Consider the following 22725-nt stretch of genomic DNA (forward strand, 5'->3'; position numbering starts at 1 on the left):
ACCAGTCTCTGGACTGAAGACCACAACAACAACTACTAAAACCACTAGATGTCACAAGAGCCACACCCGCCAATGTAAAAGGAGGCGCATAGTATTGTGTTGTCAGTAGAGAAGCTCCATCAGCTTGAATGGGTCGGTCAAGAGAGCTCAGTGACGCCGAACGTGGACTAGTCATTGGATGTCACCTGAGCAACAAATCCGTTAGGGACATTTGAACGCTTCTAAAGCTGCCCAAGTCGAATGTTGCTGATGTGATTGCGAAGTGGAAACTCTAAGGAACAACCACAGCCGTACCAAGACTAACTAGACTGAATTCATGGTCAGGGACCATCAGACGTTGCAGAGGATGGATGTAGAAAGTCGAATTAAATCAGTGGATAGAATTGCTCTTTGAGTTCCAGAGTGCTACCGGCAGTCCATCTAGCGCAGTGACTTTGCATGGAGAGCTAAAAGTAATGTTGTCGAACGGCTCCTCATAAGCAGTGCATTTGTGTAACGACTCGAAGTATGTTAAAGAGCGACTACATTGGACAATGGATAAACGGAAACCAGTGATTCTGAGAGATGGCTAACGTCTATACCCTGTGGCAATCCGATGGAAAGTTTTGGGTTTGGTGAATGCCTGGAAAACGGTACCTTCCCTTACGCGTAGTTCCAACAGTGTAGTACAGAGGAAGTGGTGTTACGGTATGGGGGTGTTCTTTGGGGTTCAGGTGTGCCCCCTTATTGCGCTTCAGAAAACGCTAAATGCGAAAGGATAAGGACACATTTTATAGCACTGTGTGCTGCGTACAACAGAGGAACAGTTCGGAGACGATAATGGTGTGTAGCAGTGTGACAGTGCACGCTGTCATAAAGCAGCATCCGTGAGTGGTTTGTGGGCGTTCCTGAAATTGTGTCCTGACCTCAACCAAATGGAACGTCCTTGGTGACAGTTTAAATGTCCATATCGCTCCAGACCGCAGCGTCCAATATTCCTTCGCTGCTTTTGGCTCGTGTGGAAGAATGGACTGCCATTCAGACAACTCATCGAAACTGCGTCCAGTAGAGTTCAGTTCATTAAGGCGAAGTGTAGGGACTCCCCGTGTTACTTTCCATTAATAGGTGTCCGGATGCTTTTGATGTCATCGTGTACGAACAACACTTTGCGCACGAAAGAAACGTAAAGACCTCTTCGGTCCAAAGACTGTCCACAATCCCGTGGCCGTGTCTAGCAGAAAGTTCTAAAGTGTCAATCCTCTCAAGGAAAGCTAAAAAAGAACTCAAGTGAATGAGAAATAGGATGATATAGAGAAAAGGAAAGAAAATAGGTCCTGTGAGGCCATTCTGGATGAAGCTGCAGAAAGATTGTCAACGAATCGCCATTTATTGTGTGGAATATACATTTCTAGTGGCGAGCCAAAATCTTTGCAAACACTTCCAGATGCAGTAGTGTCCTGGTTGGTTAATATTAGTAGTATTGCTTCCACTTTAATATACACTGAATGGCCGAAAGTCATCGGAATGCACTGCATGTGGTGTTAATAGCTAGTCGCTGTTCCATGATATCAAAACAGAAATAGGATGTCGAGGATGTTAGAATCAGTCTGGAGAGATATCTATCCATGCGTCTTGCAGTGCTAAAACGATTGTTTTTGTGTAATTGGTGTTCGGTTCATGCAGTGTACGTTGGTGCCGACAGCATGTTCTTTACATTACTAAAACGTTATCCCAGGATACGTTAGCAATTGCAGTACAGGGGCAGCAAAAATTTTATATTCTGTGTTCCGCATAGCTATTGGCCGAATTTAAAAATTTCAAATGCCATCGTAATTACTCATTATGAGGCCTAGTCTTGTGTAGCAAACAATAAGACAAATATTCAGTTAGAAATTTTGTGTTTTTCTTTGAGCAACGTAACTGACGCCGCGCAGATACACGGATTTTATTCGTCGTTGACTTGAGAATGACAGCACTTAGCAACTTTCAGCAAACGTGAACACGTTTTCAAATCATTAAGAACCTTTTTGTCGCTGGCACCCCCACAAAACGATGAAAGGAAAAAAAGTAGTGTATCGCGTACTACATAATCTCTGTTCATGCAGTCAAACGTCAGCATCAGATATGAAGTTTTAATTTTTTACTTCTTTCCCATTATCTCCATTCGCACACACTTCGATTACAGTATTACGTATATCACTTAATATAGCAGGTCGGAGTGGCCGAGCGGTTCTAGGCGCTTCAGTGTGCAACCGCGGGGCCGCTACGGACGCAGGTTCGAATCCTGCCTCGTGCATGGATGTATGTGGTGTCCTTAGGTTAGTTAGGTTTAAGTAGTTCTAAGTTCTAGGGGGCAGAAGTTAAGTCCCACAGTGCTCAGAGCCATGTGAAGCATTTGAACTTAATATACCTGCAGAACTACATCATCGTAGGACATTCATTTCAGGAGTACGACGCCATTATTTAAACATTGAGATGCTGGAAATCTAGCTTTTGCCTAAAATGGAGCGCAAATTACACAGTTTCAAGTCTTCAATGTTTCGTAATGAGAGCACTTTGAGGGTTTTAATAACCTTTAACCTAAATTTCAAAGCTTTCCTGAACGTTTTTCGCTTGCCTGCTTAAAGGTTAATGTTTACACATTAACTCATTTATACGGTAATCAGACGTTTAAAGATATTTTATACATAAGATTGGCGGAGGGTAACATGTATGACTGCTAGTCATTCCCTTTCTTGCTACTCGCAAATAGAGCGAGAGAAAGCTGCTGCCTACACGATTCCGTGCGACTCCTTATTTCTTTCATCTTGTTACATTTAGAGCAAGTCGTACTTTGGAGAGCATCACTGGCGATACCCTTGTCTCCGAGGAACATTCGCCATCATGGACAACTTTCTGGCTTATATTACTTACGAAATCATAGAACCATTCACGTATCTGAGAACCCATCCCGTGTGCCCGGACGTTCCTTAACACTCAGCGGCTCAGTACTGTGTCAAACTGGAATCTGTTTCCAGAATGAGATTTTCACTCTGCAGCGGAGTGTGCGCTGATGTGAAACTTCCTGGCAGATTAAAACTGGGTGCCGGAAAGAGACTCGAACTCAGGACCATTGCCTTTCGCGGGCAAATGCTCTATCAATTGAGCTATCCAAATTTAATGTGGAATCTGCCTGTTGTCCGCTATCAGTGGTTCGGAGGACGTGATGCGCGGGAAGGGCAAGCTGAGTTTAGCACGAGCGATGCTTTTTAGGTCTGTATTCATTTGTTGATACGAGTTTTTCTGTGTCAAGGAAATTCATTTTATTCGAGCTTAGAATATGCTCAGGAATTCTGCAAGAAACCTACGTTAAAGATATTGGCCTGTAATTTTACGAGTTACTCGTCTGCACTTTCTATGCACCGCAGCAAATTCGTTTTTTCCACTCGCTTGCGACTTCTGGACGAGAGACTCATGATAAATGCAAGCTACGTTTGAAATAAGTAGAGGCGAGGTGTTTGACAGTAGCAAAGATGAACAATGCTCATAGTTACCCAAATATACATTTGAGAGCCAATTCGACGTTTTTCCTTCTTCCGGTCCATACTACAACCTCGGAGTTACCTGCCCTACAATCTTAGCAACAACAGCACCGGTACATGTATTCAACTGTCAGAGGTATCGGAACGGTTTTCGCTTATAACTTTCGACTCGTCAGTTCCCGGTGCAGGGACCCTTCCCTCATACTGATACATTTATCCTTCTATATCATGCTAGAAAGTTTTTAACATAATCACGGAATCATCACCTATACACACACCTTTACAGGCGCCGGCGCCTACAACTTTGACGCTTTGTACCGTCGATGGATGATGTTTCCGGATACGGGTTTCTGTTCAAAATATTATGTACTCATTCCGATCTGCAAGTCCTAACAGTTTGTAACGGAATTTCCGAACACCCTGTATACGCTTGCGTCTAAAGGTACTGCCTGCGGTCGTAACCCGTTGCCATTTCTCTGAAGACAGCGCACAGTTTGCTTCCCTTGCGCTACATAATAGCGTCTGACCGCCTCAGTTTACCGCGAGCGCTCACTACCCAGGCGGCGAGCGAGCGTGAGCACACTTGCTTGTCTAGGCGACTCCTGGAGAAGCCCGAAAATAATGCCAAGTTGGCAGGCCATAACCTGCCATGCAGCAGACTCACTTGGAGCAATAACAAGCACTTTGTCTCATTCGCCGGGCCACACGTGTGGAAACATTGTCTCCGGAATACTGAACATCCACCTAGACATTGTTGACGTCCGAAACTTGATTTCTTGGGTAATCTCCACTATCGTTAAGACCCACGCGTCTTCCACCTATTATCAGCCCTTGATCGAAGCCGGTTACTTCGCGACATGCTGCAGTGTTCACCACGCACGTGGCTGTAACGTAGTGCTAAACAGTGGTGCCAGACGCCTCCTCAAGACTCAGTGTTGGGGTGCTCACTGCCATCCGTTAAATGGAATGGGGCAACCCTTCCCATGAATTTTGGCCTCGCAGTTCAGTTTGTTTGTTTTTGTATGCGTCCCTCGTGTAAGTAAAAGTGCTTTGTAGTGTGAGAAGAAAGAGGGAAATTTATGTTTGACATCTCGCCGAAGATAAAAGCTAATTATTAAAAAAAAAAAAAAGTGGTTCAAATGGTTCTGAGCTCTATGGGACTTAACTACTGAGGTCATCAGTTCCCTAGAACTTAGAACTACTTAAACCTAACTAACCTAAGGACATCACACACATCCATGACCGAGGCAGGATTCGAACCTGCGACCGTAGCGGTCGCGCGGTCTCAGACTGAAGCGCCTAGAACGTCGGCCATACCGGCCGGCTGATTATTAAAAGATATCACACAGAAGGCAGGATATTACGTCAGTAAAACGTGACATGCTGTCAGTATTTTCCTCTGCTAGAGAACGCCAACCTTCGAACTTAAGACGTTTGTGAGATGCATTTGTAAACAATTTAGACAGAAAATGGAGTATACTGAGCGCATTTTCCGGCGAATAAACACGATATTTTGTCAGACCTGTAACAAGATCTTAAAACAATGAACATGTAAGATCTTTGTACAAGTTTAATAGAAATACGACGTATGTTTGCTTGAAAAAAGGAACAAATCTATTGTGAAACTGCGAGCGTTTGCCAGTAACAGCAGCAGTGACATTTGGCCATACCCAGCGATATTTATTCTTCTGCCACCATAGCATCGCCGGCCGGAGTGGCCGAGCGGTTCTAGGCGCTACAGTCTGGAACCGCGCGACCGCTACGGTCGCAGGTTCGAATCCTGCCTCGGGCATGGATGTGTATGATGTCCTTAGGTTAGCTAGGTTTAATTAGTTCTAAGTTTAGGGGACTGATGACCTCAGAAGTTAAGTCCCATAGTGCTCAGAGCCATTTGAACCATCACAGTAACTTCAGCATCAAGACCAAAAGAGGTGGCGCAGTGTTTAGCATACTGGACTCGCATTCGGGATGACGATGTTTCAAACCCGCGTCCGGCCATCCTGATTTAGGTTTACCGTGATTTCCCTAAATCGCTGCAGGTAAATTCTGGGATGGTTCCTTTGAAAGAGCACGGCCGACTTGCTTCCCCATCCTTCCCTAATCCAATGAGACCCATGGCCTCGCTGTTTGGCCCCTTACCCCAAATCAACCATCCAATCTATCAGTATCAAGAAAGTAATATTTATAAACATGTCTGGATGAGAAAAAAAGAACTATTTATAAAACAAAAATGTAGCTGTAATCTGATTTGCCATTTCCTAAAAGCAGTGATTGTAATATTTTGTCGCATTTGATTCTTTTTTCATTTGGGGATTCCCTACTAAGAATCAGATAGCACACGTACAATTAGCAGCGCAGACTTCGGTCAAGGTACCAAAAAAACAACTTCCATTTCATCAACCAGCAACTGGTGTAGTACCTTGTCAGTAGCAGTTCTGCCACATTTTAGTTTTGTTCTTTAACACCAGAAACGAAATTTAGATTGACTTGTCTACATTGTGTGTCCGCAGTTCCCAGTGCATCGATAAGACAGCTGCCTGTTGAAAGCGAAACGTTGCGTGTCTCCGTGCTGCGTTGCATGTCCTCGCTCCCCGTTGCGTGTCTCTGTTTGTAGGCCATTGATTTACGCACTTCTTTCGATTCCTTCCCTAGGCGCAAGCGACTGCCCAAAATTTTCCGCGTCTTACGTGTACCTCTGCTAGGCGCCGAACTAAAATAGTAAACAATTAAATTAAGTCGGTCTTAGACTAGTGCAGGGTAGTAATTGCACCAGTAGCCATTAGGCAATTCGACGACATGATACGGGCATGCATAAAATGGATGGACTTCGATAAAAGACATAGTAAACAAACTTTTTTTTTCAGAAGTAAAATAATTTCATGAAGTACTCTCCTTTTAACGCAATGGATTTGGTCCAGCGAGACACATTTTATTGCCTCAGAAAAAGAGTTTGTTTATATATTAATAATACTTGTCTGCAGGACAGGTAACTTTTTTATTGAACAAAACTTCCTTCATTCCAAATCGCTTAAAATAAAATAGTCACTTAGGGTCAATTGTGTATTACAACCGGTGGGGGGGGGGGGGGGCGTATTTCACATATTGTATACTTGTAGTTCGTGACACGGTTGTTAGCTTTTCTTTTAAAAAATGAAAAATAGAACACGTCCTGGCGTGTTACAATGAAGAACCTGTCTATAGTGATAACGACCTTAGAGTCTTCCGTTGCCTGATAGACTTCCTGCCACGTGCGGGGGTCGGTCTGAAGGTAAAGGACGTTTGTTTATCCACCGATTTTTACTCGAGATAATGAAAGAAAACTTATTTTACAGCATATTTTTATATTTTTACCTGTTCTTCTACGTAATCATCGTTCAAATTTAAACGTTCGTTGCGCTCCAAGACCTTTCCGATGCCTTCACACATAAGCAGTTGCCGCCAAGTTGTGAGAATCATTAACGTCCTTTTTCAGAAGTTTCCATTTGCACAGCATTCCTTTAATTTCTGAAAAAGATTTCAGAGCCATAAGTGATTATAGGGAGAAGAAAAACTTTGAAGATTCGTAATGAGGTGATATCATGTGTTGCAGATGTAGTCAGTGTGGTGTTCGAATGTGAGTTTGGAGTCAATGATAATGCCCAGATATTTGATATGGGTCTTCCGCGATAGTTAGCTTCCTTGTCCAAAACGGAGCTTCCCCCCGGTTGTTGCGGCATATCGTTCGTATAAAGCGTAGGTCTATAACGAAGCCATGACTTCAGACTTTTGTTGGCCTCAGCTGGTTGTTGGATTTGTGAAATTAGATCTCTCGGATGGATTCCTTCGAACTATGTTATAGGACCCTTAATAATGATAGAACGGAATAGAAGAATTCATGAAAATGTGAGGTAGGGAAACGTCGAACAAGCGCGTGTGTATCTCGTTCATCCACATGACTGGCTCGTCAATTTGATTACTCTGCCCGAACGAGCGTGTGACGTGCTACATTGTGGAAACAATAGCCACTGCACAGATGCGATCCTGTTAGGCCAAAACGACATTGCTTTAGACGAGCATTGGTTATTTTTCACGGTAACGTGGATTGAGCTTTTGTCAGCGCTCTGAATTGGATAACACGTAATCCCTTATATGAAAGCGTACAAAACGGTTCGTTGATGAACTTGCTCTTGACGACACGTCATCGATGTGTGATCTCTGCCATTTTTAAAAACGCTTCCCAAACATCGGTTATTTCAGTTATTTACTTTAAAACTCCCTGAGACTTTGGGTTACATATTTGTGGTCACCAAGTCAGTCTGCTATACGCTAGAAAATGGGTTGTTAACTAAACACCTTTATCTTGGGGCATCCTGTCGCTGTACGTCTTGGGTTAAAGTATTTAAAACAAATGTAATATATCTTGGCACTATATATTTTTTGTATGTCTGAGGCTTAACTCAGTTTCTAACATCATACAAGTTTTCGACTTTATGCCCACTTCAGTTTTTCATCTTGCTTCGATTTAAACGGGATACATGTGAACAAGGAATGTTGTCAGTCTCAGCAAAAATAACGTGCCAGATTAAATTTAATGTAAAAATAGTCATATATGTGAAATTAACTATGTTTACCTCCAGTCTGTCTTTGAAAATTTGTCGTCTGCCAATTGGAAATAATTCGTATTCTAACTGTAATTTTTCCTCTGATGCAGACGTTAATTATGAAATGACACAACGAAAACAAACATTTTAAATTCGTATTCGCTACTATTTTTGCATTAAATTAATCGGAAACGCTACTTTCGCAAAAAATTAATAGCAATGCTATTTTGTTAATTGATGAAGCAGAAGCAGATGTAAATTTGAAAACTTGAAGTGCAGTGTGAGTAAGGTCGCGGAAATGCACTTCTGTAGGGGGGGAGGGGGTGGGGGACCGACAAGTGGATGCCTACTTTACCTGGATTGTCTTCGAAGGCACACAATGGACTAGGTTTTTTCTCTAATTCTCAAGAAACTATTGTGGAATATCCAACTGTTCCCGTCTTTCAAGAATGGTGAACAAATACACCACGCAATATACATTGTGCTTTCTCGTGCCCAGTTCGTCACGCAAATGTGTTCCCGTACTTAAGAGATGCCATCAGTCCCCCCTGCCGTGGAAGTTAATCGATGGCCATCCATCATGATTCGGTGAACCTGTCAACCGCTTCCTCCTGCACTGCATTGCCGTCCTAACCCACTTCGTCCAAAAGGCTCGTTCTGGCTCATTTGAATCAAACATTGTACGTCCCCATAGAACAATGCACCCTTTCACGAAATCGCATTCACTTTTTTATTTCCTTTCGAGCTTTTCCTCCCAGGCGAAACAATTCGATAATACTACACATTACCAAAGTACATTAGTAGCAGTCGGGATGTTAATGTCTGAGGTTTAAAACTGGCGTGACATCCGTAGCGTGACATCAGTATGAAGGCATTGCTTCCAATTTTTAGTATCTTTTGTACAGGTATCGCATTGTAACTGGAAATTTCGTTTGGTTGATCAGATCACAAACTATTAAGTGCCGCGCGGGATTAGCTGAGCGGTCTCAGGCGCTACAGTCGTGGACTGTGCGGCTGGTCCCGGCAGAGGTTCGAGTTCTCCCTCGGACATGGGTGTGTGTGTGTTTGTCCTTAGGATAATTTAGGTTAATTAGTTTGTAAGTTTAGGGACTGATGACCTTAGCAGTTAAGTCCCGTAAGATTTCACACACATTTGAACATTTTTTGAGACTGTTCAGTCCAACTTAAATTTCCTGTCCGTTGTTCAGAAATGCCCACTTTCAAGTAACTGTAGATTCTGTTATTAGCATTCAACTTTGAACTAAGTGTGTAGGGTGAACCCAAAATTCAGTGACAAAATTTCGGCGGTTGTTAGAGATATTTTCTGAGTATTTTGATATACACAGTGGAATGAGCAGGCTACCAGAAATACCTTAAAAAAAAACTAAAAACTAAGATCTTCCCGAACAGGCCGTGAAGGCCCAACAGAACCGACCGGCCGCCGTGTCATCCTCAGCCCATAGGCGTCATTGGATGCGGATACGGAGGGGCATGTGGTCTTCACGCTGCTCTCTCCCGGCTGTATGTCAATTTCCAAGACCGGATACCAGAATTATCAGTTCTCTAAATTTACCCAATATGGTTTTGGGAAAACAATGTTGCACTTCTTCCAGTAACTCTCATGTGTGTTCGCTGAGCCGCCCGTAGTGGTCGAGCGGTTCTAGGCGCTACAGTCTGGAACTGCGCAACTGCAACGGTCGCAGGTTCGAATCCTGCCTCTGGCATGGATGTGCGTGATGTCCTTATGTTAGTTAAGGTTTAAGTAGTTCTAAGTTCTAGGGGACTGATGAACTGAGAAGTTAAGTCCCATAGTGCTCAGAGGCATTTTTTGGTGTTCCCTGAGCATTTTTTTTTTTTTTTTTTTAATTTTAATACAAGCTACACCAATATATTTGTTATGATTCTCATCGTCAGTTGTTATGATGATGGGTGGGCAGCGCTAAATAGAAACATATATTGCGGGTTTAGCAGTGAAGTTGGTAAGGAGCTGGCTGCGTAGTCTGTACCTGCAACAACTAAAATAATTAGTAGTCGTTGGTAAAAAATATGTTTTGTACTTGTGTTACGGGCTTCTTCATATGCTGCACTCATGTAATTACAAACATATCTAGATGAGGCATTACTTATGCCATACTTGACTAAGCGCCTTGTTAGAGGCTGCTTCCTATCAGCTGAAGGCTATGCAACATTCCTAGTTGACGTCCCGAGCAAGAGTGGACGAGAGCTCGCTAGATACTTGTCACAAGCCGCGGAGCGGCACCAGTCACGACTCGCAGATCCAGCGATATCTATTACGGACTGCAGTCGATATCTGCAACCCCTAACAAGTGTTATCAAACGTTGATACCACAATATTAGTGTCCTAGCTTTGTTTCTTTGAATTCTTGAGATATTTGGTATTGTGTTCACTTGATAAAGGCACGAAACACTGGAGCAACAATTTAGAATAAATATCATATGTGTGCTGTCGTGTTAACCAATGCACTGCATATCTGAAGAGGCATCGAACAAATCTGTCATCTGTTCGGCATCCCTGCCACTTATTTCATGTATTCATTGTATTATCCCTAGGTAATCAGATTTAAATGATGTGATACGCATCAGAAGTTTTCCAATAACGTTATAATCGAAAAGTGTTGTGTTGCTGTTGCCATTCTTCGTTATGGGCTGCTGATATTCTAATCTGAGCCCCTGCTCTATCTTTGCATTGCTCTTCACTTCGAATTTCGTCTGTTCATTGCCCTCCTCCTTGAATTATAGTAAGTCATTTCAATCTTGCTTCTTTGGTTTTGTTTCTCTTGCAGATCTTCTGCCTCTTTCACACAACTTCCATCTCAGTTGTGCATCACATCTATGCCACTCTAAAAACTGTAAAGAATTCTCAGTCTTCAGAAAACGTTGTGTTTGGGGCAGGGGGGGGGGGGGGGCGGCGGCAGAGGTGAGCTTCCATCTAGCCACTAATTTTCTCCACCTACTGCCATTCATGAACAGCCACCACCACTAAACTTTCTTATTTTATCTATCATCACAGTCGTGAGGCCAGACTGCGGAGAAAAGTGAGGAGTTGGAGGATGACATTCTTTTGATGGTCTACTGTTTGAGATACTGTGTGTGATGTGTGGAACGTTGAACTTGCTTCTGCCCTTCGATCGTTCTTACTAGAAAGGGTTATAGTAGACAATTTTAGACATGTGCAGGACTCTTCACTGTGTGGTAGATTCTCGACAGATAGGGGTTATTATCAGGGACAATTCCCTAGTGTGCTTCATCTTCATTAAGTTACACAGTGAAGTATGGCACTGCCCGATGATTTGTATCCAGCACGCACTGCTGGCTGCGCTTATACCAGTCACCGTTAACCTAGTGAAACATTGTACTTGTCAGATTCAAACATGTACATTTTACATTAATTAAGCTTTTGTAAAAATATTGTTGATTATTGATAACTTTAATCATTGTCTTACTTAATTTTTTTTTCTCTTTCTTTCTTTTTTACCTGTGCCACCTAATGGTTTTGGAGGATTGGCTAGAATGTAACATAGTGTAACCCCTGATACATATAACACAGTTCTGTGCGATCTCTTTGCAGATGGGTCTGATGTGGTGAGTGGGGTCCCGAAGCGCCACCGCCTGCAACCCAATGTGACGGAGGTAGGCAGTGAGCGGCCGGCAGGGCCTGCTGGGCAGCAGGCGCAGTCGCTACAGCTGTTTGGACCCAACATCAGGCCGCGACACTGTGTTGTCGCCCATACTGAAGGCATCGTCACTGTCACCCCCTGTTCTCGGGATGCCGAGACCTACGTTAACAACCAGCGCATCTACGAGACAACTATCCTGCAGGTGATGCATCTGAAACAGCCTCAATTTTTAGGATAATTAACCTTTGTAGTAAGCAAAATAAGATGCAGCTTAACGAGGCTTGCAGTGTTTTTATTCTTGTTGCCTTCTCATATCCTTTTCTGCACTCAAGGTACATTACTTACATGGTACTATTTACAGCTCACATGTAATTTAACTTCCTGAAAGAACTGCAGAAAATTTGTGAGTGGGTAAACTGTGTAGTTCAGTTAATTCTTTGACATATCTCATTCTTTAGCCTCAGGAGCTTTGTCTTTTGCTGGAAAACTATGATAGTAGAAGTTTTCAGACGAGTTCTCTGTGTTAATCATGTTTCCTGTAAACGTAGAACAGTTGCTTTGATATGTCAGTAGATTTGGTAACATAGTACTTGTTAAAGCAAATGTGAGTTACCTTATTGTAAAGAATTCAAGGAATATATGTGACATGCTATTAATTAGAAACAAAAAGAGCAGATTCTAATCATCTAAAAGCTCAGATAATTGGAACGACTTTTTGTTTCCTAAATATCATCCAATTTACATTATTATCTTAACATGCTGCACCAGGATATGCATTTAAGATTTAAAGATATTGGCAATCAAGTGGTGAAGAACTACCATCATCTGGCAATAGTGGAAGAAAGCAATTAATAAACTGTAGGTCAGTCATGCAACAAGATTGTAATTGAATGGGCAATAAATGACAGTGTGTGCTTAACAAAGTTGTTGTTACGAAACAAACACAGACAACTAATGTTTCATCAGTTTTTATTCTTTGCTCTAGAATGTTTTTCATTAGTGGCAAAACTTTGCCTCAGTATAGACTGAGCTGACGAAAGGTGCAAGTTCTGAATAGTTGTTTTTCATCCTTAAGGTAAATTGCAAATCATTTCCAAAACACACAGTTTTCTTAAGTGTGTACAGTGACAGTTATATTCTAATTTTCTTTTGTATTTTGCATTTTACAGCATGGTTCAATCGTGAAGTTCGGCCGTATTCACAGCTTTAGGTTTATCGATCCTTCTCATGATGACAGGACGAGGCAGCGGCATGACAGTGCTCGGCAGGCACTTGACTATTCGTATGATCGGTCAGTAAAGAAAAGTTATTTTAAGGGGCCAGATGAGTTGGCATATTTATCATAAAGCCACTCTCCACTGCTCAGTTTATTTTTGTTCAGTTTAGTTCACTTCCCTGCTCACAATATGAATGGCTTACTCATAATTTTATTTCTCTAGCTAGCCAATGCTTAACCTTAAGATTAGAATAGGAATAATCACCAAGTGCCTTTCAGATTTGTTATCTGCAGATGCAGTGCCACTCAGGTTCCCTTTTATTTGAAGATTTTGCTCCATTCAAGGACATTGTAAAAGTTTTACACTGCCTGTAGTTTACATGTATTTGTTTTATTTAACGTCACACAATTGGCCAGTTTCAATGTTACATGCCTTTCTCAAGTACTGAAGGTGCCAAGATGGTGCCATATATCTGATCATATAGCAGCAAACACAGCAGTTCTGAAAGTGAGCACTTGTGTATGCAAGTGTCAAATTTAAAACAGAAAGTTTATTGAACATAGCAATAATCATTGTAGAAACTGAGTTTCTACAATGCCTATTAGTGTTTTCAGCAAACATTCTGCTTAAAATTTGACGTTTGCATGTACATGTGTCTGTTTTCAGAACTGCCATGTGCCATGTCCATTGCTAAATAATTGGATACATTACAACATGTCAGTTTCTACAATGCCTATTAGTGTTTTCAGTAAACATTCTGCTTAAAATTTGACGTTTGCATGTACATGTGTCTGTTTTCAGAACTGCCATGTGCCATGTCCATTGCTAAATAATCGGATACATTACAACATGTTGACACCTTCAGCGCTTGAGAATGTCCTTTAAGACCAAAACTTGCCAATTGTGTAAAGTTAAATAAAGTCCATATGCGTAAACAACAGTTTAGGTGGAACCTACACAATGGCCCTGAAGAAATATGACTGTGGTACCCCTCCTGAAAAAAAAAAAAATGGTTGATATTGCTCAATGTCATTGTTGGCAAAGCATTCCCAGACAGTAGTTGTATAACCCCAGATGTGTCTGTGTAATGGCTAATTTGAAACTAAACCAAACTAAATTTATAACTAATAATGTTGTATTAGAAATTTAGTTCATAGCTCACGTTATTTTCTTTGCATATTTCCTAATAAAGCACTTAACCTTTTTATTATTATTCTCTTGTGTTCATTTTAATGATTTACAAATTACTGTTACGTGATAATGACTTCATTTACTTATTCTTATATGCATCACAGACAGTTATTTACCCTAGCTTTGTTTCAGTGTTGCTACTTAAAGCCATGTTAACACATTTATAATAACAAATTCATTCTCTGTCCCTGCTACTTGACTCGGATTACATCTTCATACATTTTCTTTATATATCTCAGTTTTCATGTGCCCTGTAAAGGCACTAAACAGATTTTTTTACAAATTGCAACATAGTTGCAGCAGAACTCCACAGTGAACCAGGCATGGCTTTTGTAAATTATTATTTTTTTTTTCCATTTACTGAGTAATTAATTTTAATCTATGATAACCTCCTTAAAGACCTGAATACGAACAATTTTTCAATCACATTGACCCAACATTTGTAAATATAGTTTAGTCAGAAAATAACAATGAAGTTGGTTTCAGCCGGCCGCGGTGGCCGTGCGGTTCTAGGCACTTCAATCCGGAACCGCGTGACTGCTACGGTCGCAGGTTTGAATCCTGCCTCGGGGATGGATGTGTGTGATGTCCTTGGTTAGTTAGGTTTAAGTAGTTCTAAGTTCTAGGGGACTGATGACCTCAGATGTTGGAGTCCCATAGTGCTCAGAGCCATTTGAACCTTTTTTTTTTTATTATTATTATTATTTTTTTTTTTTAAGTTGTTTCAGCTTATTACTTTCTGACTGTTCATATTTCCATATGTTGGCTTGATGTGGTTGAAAACTTGTTTCTATTCTGGTCTTAAAAGATGGTCATCATAGACTGTAGTTTGATTTTGTGAGACACAAAATGTGTGCCCGAGCAACTTTCAGTCGCCAGTTACTCTATTTGCATACTTAATGTTGAATAGTAAATGCTTCATTTGCAGAAATGTTGATCCTTATGCATGTTTAGCTGTACTCCTAGCTACCTGTGTTTTGGAGTTCATATCCATAAATGTTTGTTGCAATTCTTCACTTTTGTTCAGTGAAAGTTGATAAAAGTTACTTAGGTAAACATTGTAGTACTGTTGTGGTGGAATACTTTTGCACCCACACAAAAACAAGTGTAGAAATCTGAAAGGCACATGGACCTAACAGTTGCCCGCATGTGTGTGTTGTTTTTCCTGCACTTGACCCACCCTTGCACCTACAGTCAGTCTTCCCGAGGTGACGACGCTGTTAGCCACGGTGGTGCCTCCACACCGGCACATAGTGGTGGAGGCCAGAACGGTTCCCCTCCACAGAACTATGAGACGACGTTTGATGTGGATGGTAACGTTGAAACTGTGTCTACATCTAGTCTGGGTAACAAAGAGGAAACACGTTCACAGAGGTCTGTTGGAAGCAGTAATGGTAACAGGTAAGCTGAATTGTGTTCATTAATATCTGTATGTAAGCAAGCAGCTAGATGAAGTCTTGTATATTAAGGAGTGGAGCAATACCCAGTTTTTAGTGGATATGATTAGCTAGTAAGAAATGCTAGTCAGTCTGGCTTACCAATGTACCAACCGTTCTCTTTGTGATTTCATCCTGTTCGTGATATGGTAAGTCCACCTGTGAACCATAGCTGGTTGTAATCTTTGGTAATGGATGATTTCAAAGATTTCCAAATAATTACTCTCAGATTACTTAAAAAAGTAAATTAGACAACAGATAATTTCACGTAGATTCAATCTTACATGCTTTCTCAGCAAAACTGATAATTTACAGTTTTACAGCAATGTTAAAGCTGTCATTCCTCAGTACTAGTTTCACAACTTCTGTGACATTCTTCTTCAGCTGTGTTGTGTGAAGATTCAAGTTGTGCCATGTCTGGAAATTTGAAATTGACATTTGTGCCGGTGTTGCCTTTTATAGTGGCAGTTGTTTCTTGGCACTGACAGAGGTGTTCTGTTGCAAATCTGCTCATGATCTTTCCCTTATCAGATATAATATTCAGTAAGATGTGTGCCAACAGAGTGCCACTTTCATCAAATTAAATTGGCCGATCTCATTTGCTTCCTTGATTATACTTGCTGGTGTCTTCATTTTTCAATTCATACTGAATTGTTTTTTAACAATTATTTCTTGGTACAGCCTCCTCTGGAACACCCTCACAAGCTTTTAGAATTGTTTCTGACCATCCTGTATGAGAGTGACTGGGGTTCGTACTTGAGGGGTTCTGTAGTCTGGCACTTCAACATTGAGCCACCAAGGTCTCTCACTATACAGCCGAAGTCTGAGGTATTCGTTAATCAGGTTATGTGTTGTATAACAATAATGCATGTAATTGTTTCAGTGTATGTTCTTTCCCCCACTTCAAAATGTCTCAGGAAGGAACAAACGTGAATATTTATACTGATTAGTCGTGGATGTAATCATCTTGTACGTATCGTGAGTGCAGTGTTTCAGCATAGACTCATTGAACTGTGATCTGTCAATCACTCATCAGTAATACTCTAAATATACTTAACTCTGTGTGGAAACATAAATGTCAGAAGATTCAGCTTCACTATAATGTGTAGTACTTCCAAAATGTTTACAAGTTCTCAAGGTCGTACACTAGAAAGGAGTATTTATATCTGAAGGTAATATGAGAAAAATATCAGGTTAGTCTGCTTAGTTGGGGTTGTTGAAATGTTATACTCCTGAGATGCTGATTTCAATTTTTAACTTTGCCTGTGTTCTGTTAGTTTGTGATAATAGCATGTTTTAAGTTAACTTTTATTTTGAGTGTAATTTTTGTGATGTATGCAAGTTTATGTGAATCATGTAACTTTCAGCATTTTCTGTTTTAAATAGTCATGTGTTAAAATTTTTGTTTGCACCAAATATTTAACAATTAAGATTCCCTGTACATATCCCTAAATGTCACTATATTGTCACACTTATCCACACCACTACTATTCTTAAAAGGTATCTGTCATGTCCCCAAATAAGTTAATAGTTCTCTGTTTGTGTACAAATTCTATCCAGACTGTTTGAAGACAAGCAATAAACAAACAGTACACCATTGCCCACAATGTCTGACAATGAGTATTGGGACAGTGATAAAACATAGTGCATAAAATGGAATAGACAGCAAGTTGGACACTGAAAAGCAGTTCTCATTTTGCTTAATAACTACTTATCAATTACATTAGTTATTGCAGTAATGACAATGTCATAGTACATTTCATGCATTCATGTAAGTTGTCATTAAGCATACCAGTACCATTGTGCCTCTTAGTTCATTAAGTCGCCGAAGTGGCGTCAGATCGAAAGACTTGCACCAGGCGAGCGGTCTACCCAATGGGAGACCCTTGTCACACGCCATTATTATTAGTTTTGAATCTCTTATGATGAACAGAAAAATAATAGATTTAATTTTATATGCTATAATTGGAGCGAATTAAGATTCTGAGGAATGTAAACCATAAAATCAGTACAACTTAATAATGTCACAAAGACTGATATTGTAGTGCTCAAAGTATCTTGTGGAACACATTAGATACAATCATACAGATATAAGTGTCTAATAGAAAAAAAACTGCTGGTGGATAATTGAAAATTATATAATTATGATCCATTTAGAACAAAACTACATGTAATTGAAACAAAGGTATCTTACATCAAAACAGAAATAACAGTTCTTCTGACTCAAAAGTAGTTTATAGGTCTGAGGGTGTAAGAATAAAACACAACTATTTTGGAGTCTGAAGAACAAGTCAATATTTCATTGCATACTCATTTGCTTTGATCACAGCTGCATGTCCGTTTGGCATTAAATCCACAATCTTTTGTCATAGATCAGGTGGGAGTTCTGAGCATTTGTCCATTAAGGTAGCACCAAATTGATCCTTGTTTGATTAGTTCTTTTTTTTTTTTTTTTTAAATCTGAAAAGAATGTTTTTACATGGCTACAGATATGTTTTCAAACATTGTCCTGCTGAAATATCCAGCTGTGTGTCTTACTCTTTCTCCCATGTGGAACCATATTCTTTTCTAAAATGTCACTGTACAGAAAAGATCCATTTTGCTTTCTATTGGAAATAGAGGAACAACCCCACATCTAGAAAAACATCCACACACCATGACCCCAGCATCACCATGCTTAATGGTCAGTGTCTGCTACTTTTTGTTCCTTTAGTTTTTCAGTCAATCTATATACTGCACACAATCACTCCATAAAACCTTAGACCAATCTGTAGCACTCGAAGTTTTGTGTTTCTTTGCAAATCTATCCTGGTCATCCAATTTTTTGAATTTAGGAGAGATTTGTGTGATAGTCATCTACCATCACAATCACCTGCTGCTAGGCAACATTTTATTATAGTGAGATGTACATTCAGTCCGTATCCTGATCTGCATCAGTCATAGTTTGCCAAGCTGATTTTCTGGGATCAGCATCCTGCTACTTCCAAATTTTTCTGTTCTCCTGTCTTGTTTTTCAGGGAACACTTGACCTTGATTTATTGGCTGCTGTTCCTTCCTGTTTTTGCCATTGATTTCACACACTCATTAGTTGTTGTGATATGCCATAGTCTGTAGCAACACTAGATGAGACTTTCCATTCTTCAAAGCATGCAAAACAGCCAGTATCACATCTACTGAGTATTCTGCATGTTTTGGTGTGCTTTGAGTTGCCTCCACAGATGAACTGTCTGAGTGCCTAAGTAATGATAGTGGAAAATTTGTGATGAGCTCTTATGGGACCAAACCACTGAGGGCATCGGTTCCTAAGCGTACACACTACTTACCTAACTCAAACAAACTTACACTGTGGACAACACACACACACACACACACACACACCCATGCCCGAGGGAGGACTCGAACCTCCAATGGGAGGAGCCGCGAGAACCATGACATGACGCCTCGGACTGCATGGCTAGTGATAGTGAAGGAATACTATACTGCCAAAGAAAATTACAAAATTGGTAGCTCTGTTGTGACTGCATGCAAACTGTGCTGGTAAAATAACACCGCAACTACAAAATACGTTTGAGCATTATAAGATAACTTTGAGCATTATAAAATAACTTGTGAGTTACAAATGTTTCACTGCCATTACTGTTTCTAGTGCCAGTCTTCCAAAAAATTAAATACTGTATGATTAAAAATTGTTTACCCTTCTAGGCTATCAAACTACGAGCGGTATCCAAGAGGATCGGATCCAATTTTACCTGCAGTGCTGGAGTTCAGGGAGGAGACGGAGGACGACTTCTTACACGCAGTGATCACAAGCCTTGACCCTTCTGGCCCACATTTCAAACTGGCACCCACGTATACCTTGTACTTAGTTGCAAGGTACCGTGCCTCTACCCACTACAGGCCTGAGCTGACACCCACAGAAAGGGCACACAGGCTCACAATGCTTCTTGCCAGGGTTGCCGCCATGATCCATAATGTCATACAGGTACAGTGATTTTTTATCAGTACAGATAAACTTTAAGGAGGACCACTGCATTTTTGTGTATGAAGGATAAAAATATGTGCTCCTTAGTACGATTAAAATTACTTAGTAGTTGACATCTGTAACTTTCCATATCAGTGTTACCTCATCAGCTGCCGGCTGCCACTCCATTATAGGCAACACATTGTGGGTAACTCCATATGTGATGTTAAGGGACCCGCACATGTTCAGTTTACCTTCAATATAATGAAGTGACCGTCACACCACGAGTAATATTGTCAGTATTGTGAGTTGACAATGTGATTTTACAAGGCTAAGAGTCAAACACCTAAGAGAAAACATGCTGCAATTATTTTAGCTATAGCTCATAAACAACAGAAAGCAACAAAAAAGAGGAAATAAATCCAAGAGAGGCTGAAAAATTATCCTACTTGTCATGTGTTAATTTACTGACTGAATTCATAACCACAGACTCAGATGATGTCATAAAATATTTTTGTATGAGTTCTGCACATTATGACAGTCCTATCAATGTTGATAGGACAATAAAACAGAGAACCAAAATTCAGTAATGGGAGGGGTAATTGCAGTTGATGAGAGTTTAGGTATAACTGACACTTCTGGCAACAGGCAAGTCAAACGAATGCTTGAAATTTGGTGCTATAATATCATCGAACACATTTAACAGAACTGTTTCTGAAAGAGGGTCAATACTGCTCATTTCAGAGTCATTTTAACATTCTGGATAAGCAGCTGGAAGCAATGATAATTCTGTAACATTCTCTTTGAAAGACCTTCATTCTTCCATGCTTTGTCAATGACTCACTTTAGATGCATCACAACAGCCCTCCAAACCATTTCATGCATTTTCCAGACTCTGAATAGTCGATTTCTCAACTTTACTCACAGTAAACTTTTTACTTTAGCGAGCAACATATTCTTCCAGTTAAACCTATATGAGTTCAGTTATGTGGCAGTGATAAGGCCATAATCTTATGACATGTCTGTATTTATAAGCTACCTCACAAATAGTGTATATTAAGAGGTGACATGAATTTTAATAATTCTACTTTTTCTAGTGTTTCATTCACTGTCACTTTGTGTTGTTATAACCACTGAATAATATCTTCCTTTCAAGAGGACAAGGTTGAAGACTTATCCTTTAAAACTGATTGGTATAGAGATTGTCAAGAATATTTATTGATGGATTTTTTAAACTTGGTAACAATGTATTTTCAAACCAATTTGAAATTGTTTCATAATTAATTTCCTCATTGAGTCCGCCTTGATGCAAAGCACCTTGTTATTCATTTATTTCTTTATTCTCTCAAACTAGTTTTGGCAACAGTTTGGGAGAATAAAGAAATAAACGAATAACAAGGTGTTTTGCATCAAGGTGGACTCAATTTTCTGATATTACTGTTTTTCTATGCAAACACGGACTAAATGGAAGAGTTGCAAGATAAAATCATTGTTCCTCATAGTTCTTAGATATTTTCTTCAGTGTGAAAAGCAATTGACAGCCAGGAATAAAAGCCACGATAGGTACCAGCATGCAAAAGAATGATTCTACCACCTTTGGGGAGTGTCAAATCTTCTTTTTGGAACAGTATAACCTGTATTCACACATTTCATCGATCCAAACAGTGTCCTTGAAATTAGTGTCTTTTATTTAACATAAAGATATGCATGGCCATGCAGCAATGTTTTCTCATTCCATTAACATTTTATGGGCTGAAGTATTTTTGTATTTGAAAACAAGACTCTGCAGAACCGGTTGCAATAAAAATTTGTTGCCTCCAAACATTCAGTCTCACGCAATGTCTTATGATTCTTACCTAATGCAGGCCGATCTCTGTTATGGTTATTATTGTATATGTAATGCCGAATTGCTTCTTGTGCTAAAGATTCCAGATTTGTTATGTTATTTCGGAATACTTCTCTTCTTGCCCATTGTATAAAGACAAGAGAATCCTGCTTCACTTCTTTCCTTCTCATTGTTTTTCTTTTCCACTATGAAATACAGTTGATTCACTAACCTTGACAATGGCTGTGTATCACATGACTGCTTTGAAAACCGGTAAGAGAGGTCCCTCACTTCCCACCTCCCTCTCAGAGTATTTCTGCTCACTGCACATGAGTTGTCACAATTGACCTTTAAACGTAATCTCTTGTCCAACTTTTATTTATGGTGTGTTTGCATCCTAAGTACTGAGTCTGCCACTTTTCTTCCTCATTTCATCAGACATGATAGCCACACACACACACAGTAATGGTAATGAAATACCCATGTTTCACACACAACTCTGGCCAAACAATAGACATGAACTGACCATTTGTCACAGCAGTTGGGCAACGATGAAAAGTTTAGAAGTTACATTGTGCACTATGACTGGAGAAAGGCAGCTCTGTTGTGTGAAGTAAAGTGTCTGCTATCAACTAATTTTACTCAAACTGTAGTGAAATATGTGTAATCTGTCACACTCATGTTTGATGAAATCCTCAAATTTGTAAGTTTAAAGTCAACTGTCATTTAAAATGTATCACAGGACCCAGAAATATACAAATGTGTATGTTATTTGCAACAGATTCTTGGTTTTGGTCATTAAATTCATTAGAACTGTAACATACTGCAATGCCATTACTATTTGTGGGTTTTAATGCTCAGTCTTGGTGCCGCCTGCCCTGCCCCCCCCCCCCCCCCCACACACACACACACTTTTTATTGTGATAGTTACCTGGAATTGTAAGGCTTACTTGTTTGATTTTCCTTAAACTGTCAGTAGTACTGACTCATCTGATTTGAGCAGATGTTGAATGACTGACTGGAACAATTTTGTGTGGAAGAAGTAGCTGAAGGGGACACAGTATTCAGAGATATCCGTTGTTGGCTCAGCATTTCTCTATTTCTGTTACTTTAACTTTTACAGTAAAGCCACATTTTGTTGCAATTCTAAATTTTCTGTATTCCATTGAATAGTATCTTCACACAAACTATTAAAATTAATGATTTAGATTATTTTGTAATTAATATTAGAATTGTAATACAATAATATATCATAATGTTCAGTAACTTTATCATAATAAACTTATATAAAAAATTACTGTTAGGTATACCAGTGCCAGTCTGGCCTCTCAGTACATTCCTTTTGGATTGCTGATGATGAACTGAACAAAACAGGAA

The 22725-nt window shown here is 40.0% G+C and overlaps 1 protein-coding gene across 5 annotated transcripts in view; it reads left to right on the plus strand.

Annotated features, from left to right (window-relative positions):
• LOC126419777 (afadin) overlaps positions 1 to 22725 on the plus strand; it is a 1120405-nt gene that overhangs the window by 966532 nt on the left and 131148 nt on the right. For 4 of the 5 annotated variants that reach the window (XM_050086950.1, XM_050086951.1, XM_050086952.1 and 1 more), the window contains 4 exons: positions 11670 to 11920; positions 12888 to 13009; positions 15321 to 15527; positions 19265 to 19544. In XM_050086950.1, the coding sequence (XP_049942907.1) occupies positions 11670 to 11920; positions 12888 to 13009; positions 15321 to 15527; positions 19265 to 19544 (860 nt within the window). The remainder of the gene's footprint in view (positions 1 to 11669; positions 11921 to 12887; positions 13010 to 15320; positions 15528 to 19264; positions 19545 to 22725) is intronic. The other variant, XM_050086953.1, reaches the window with a different exon arrangement.

The sequence above is a fragment of the Schistocerca serialis genome, chromosome 9 (assembly GCF_023864345.2).
Source record: "Schistocerca serialis cubense isolate TAMUIC-IGC-003099 chromosome 9, iqSchSeri2.2, whole genome shotgun sequence".
Classification (NCBI taxonomy): domain Eukaryota; kingdom Metazoa; phylum Arthropoda; class Insecta; order Orthoptera; family Acrididae; genus Schistocerca; species Schistocerca serialis.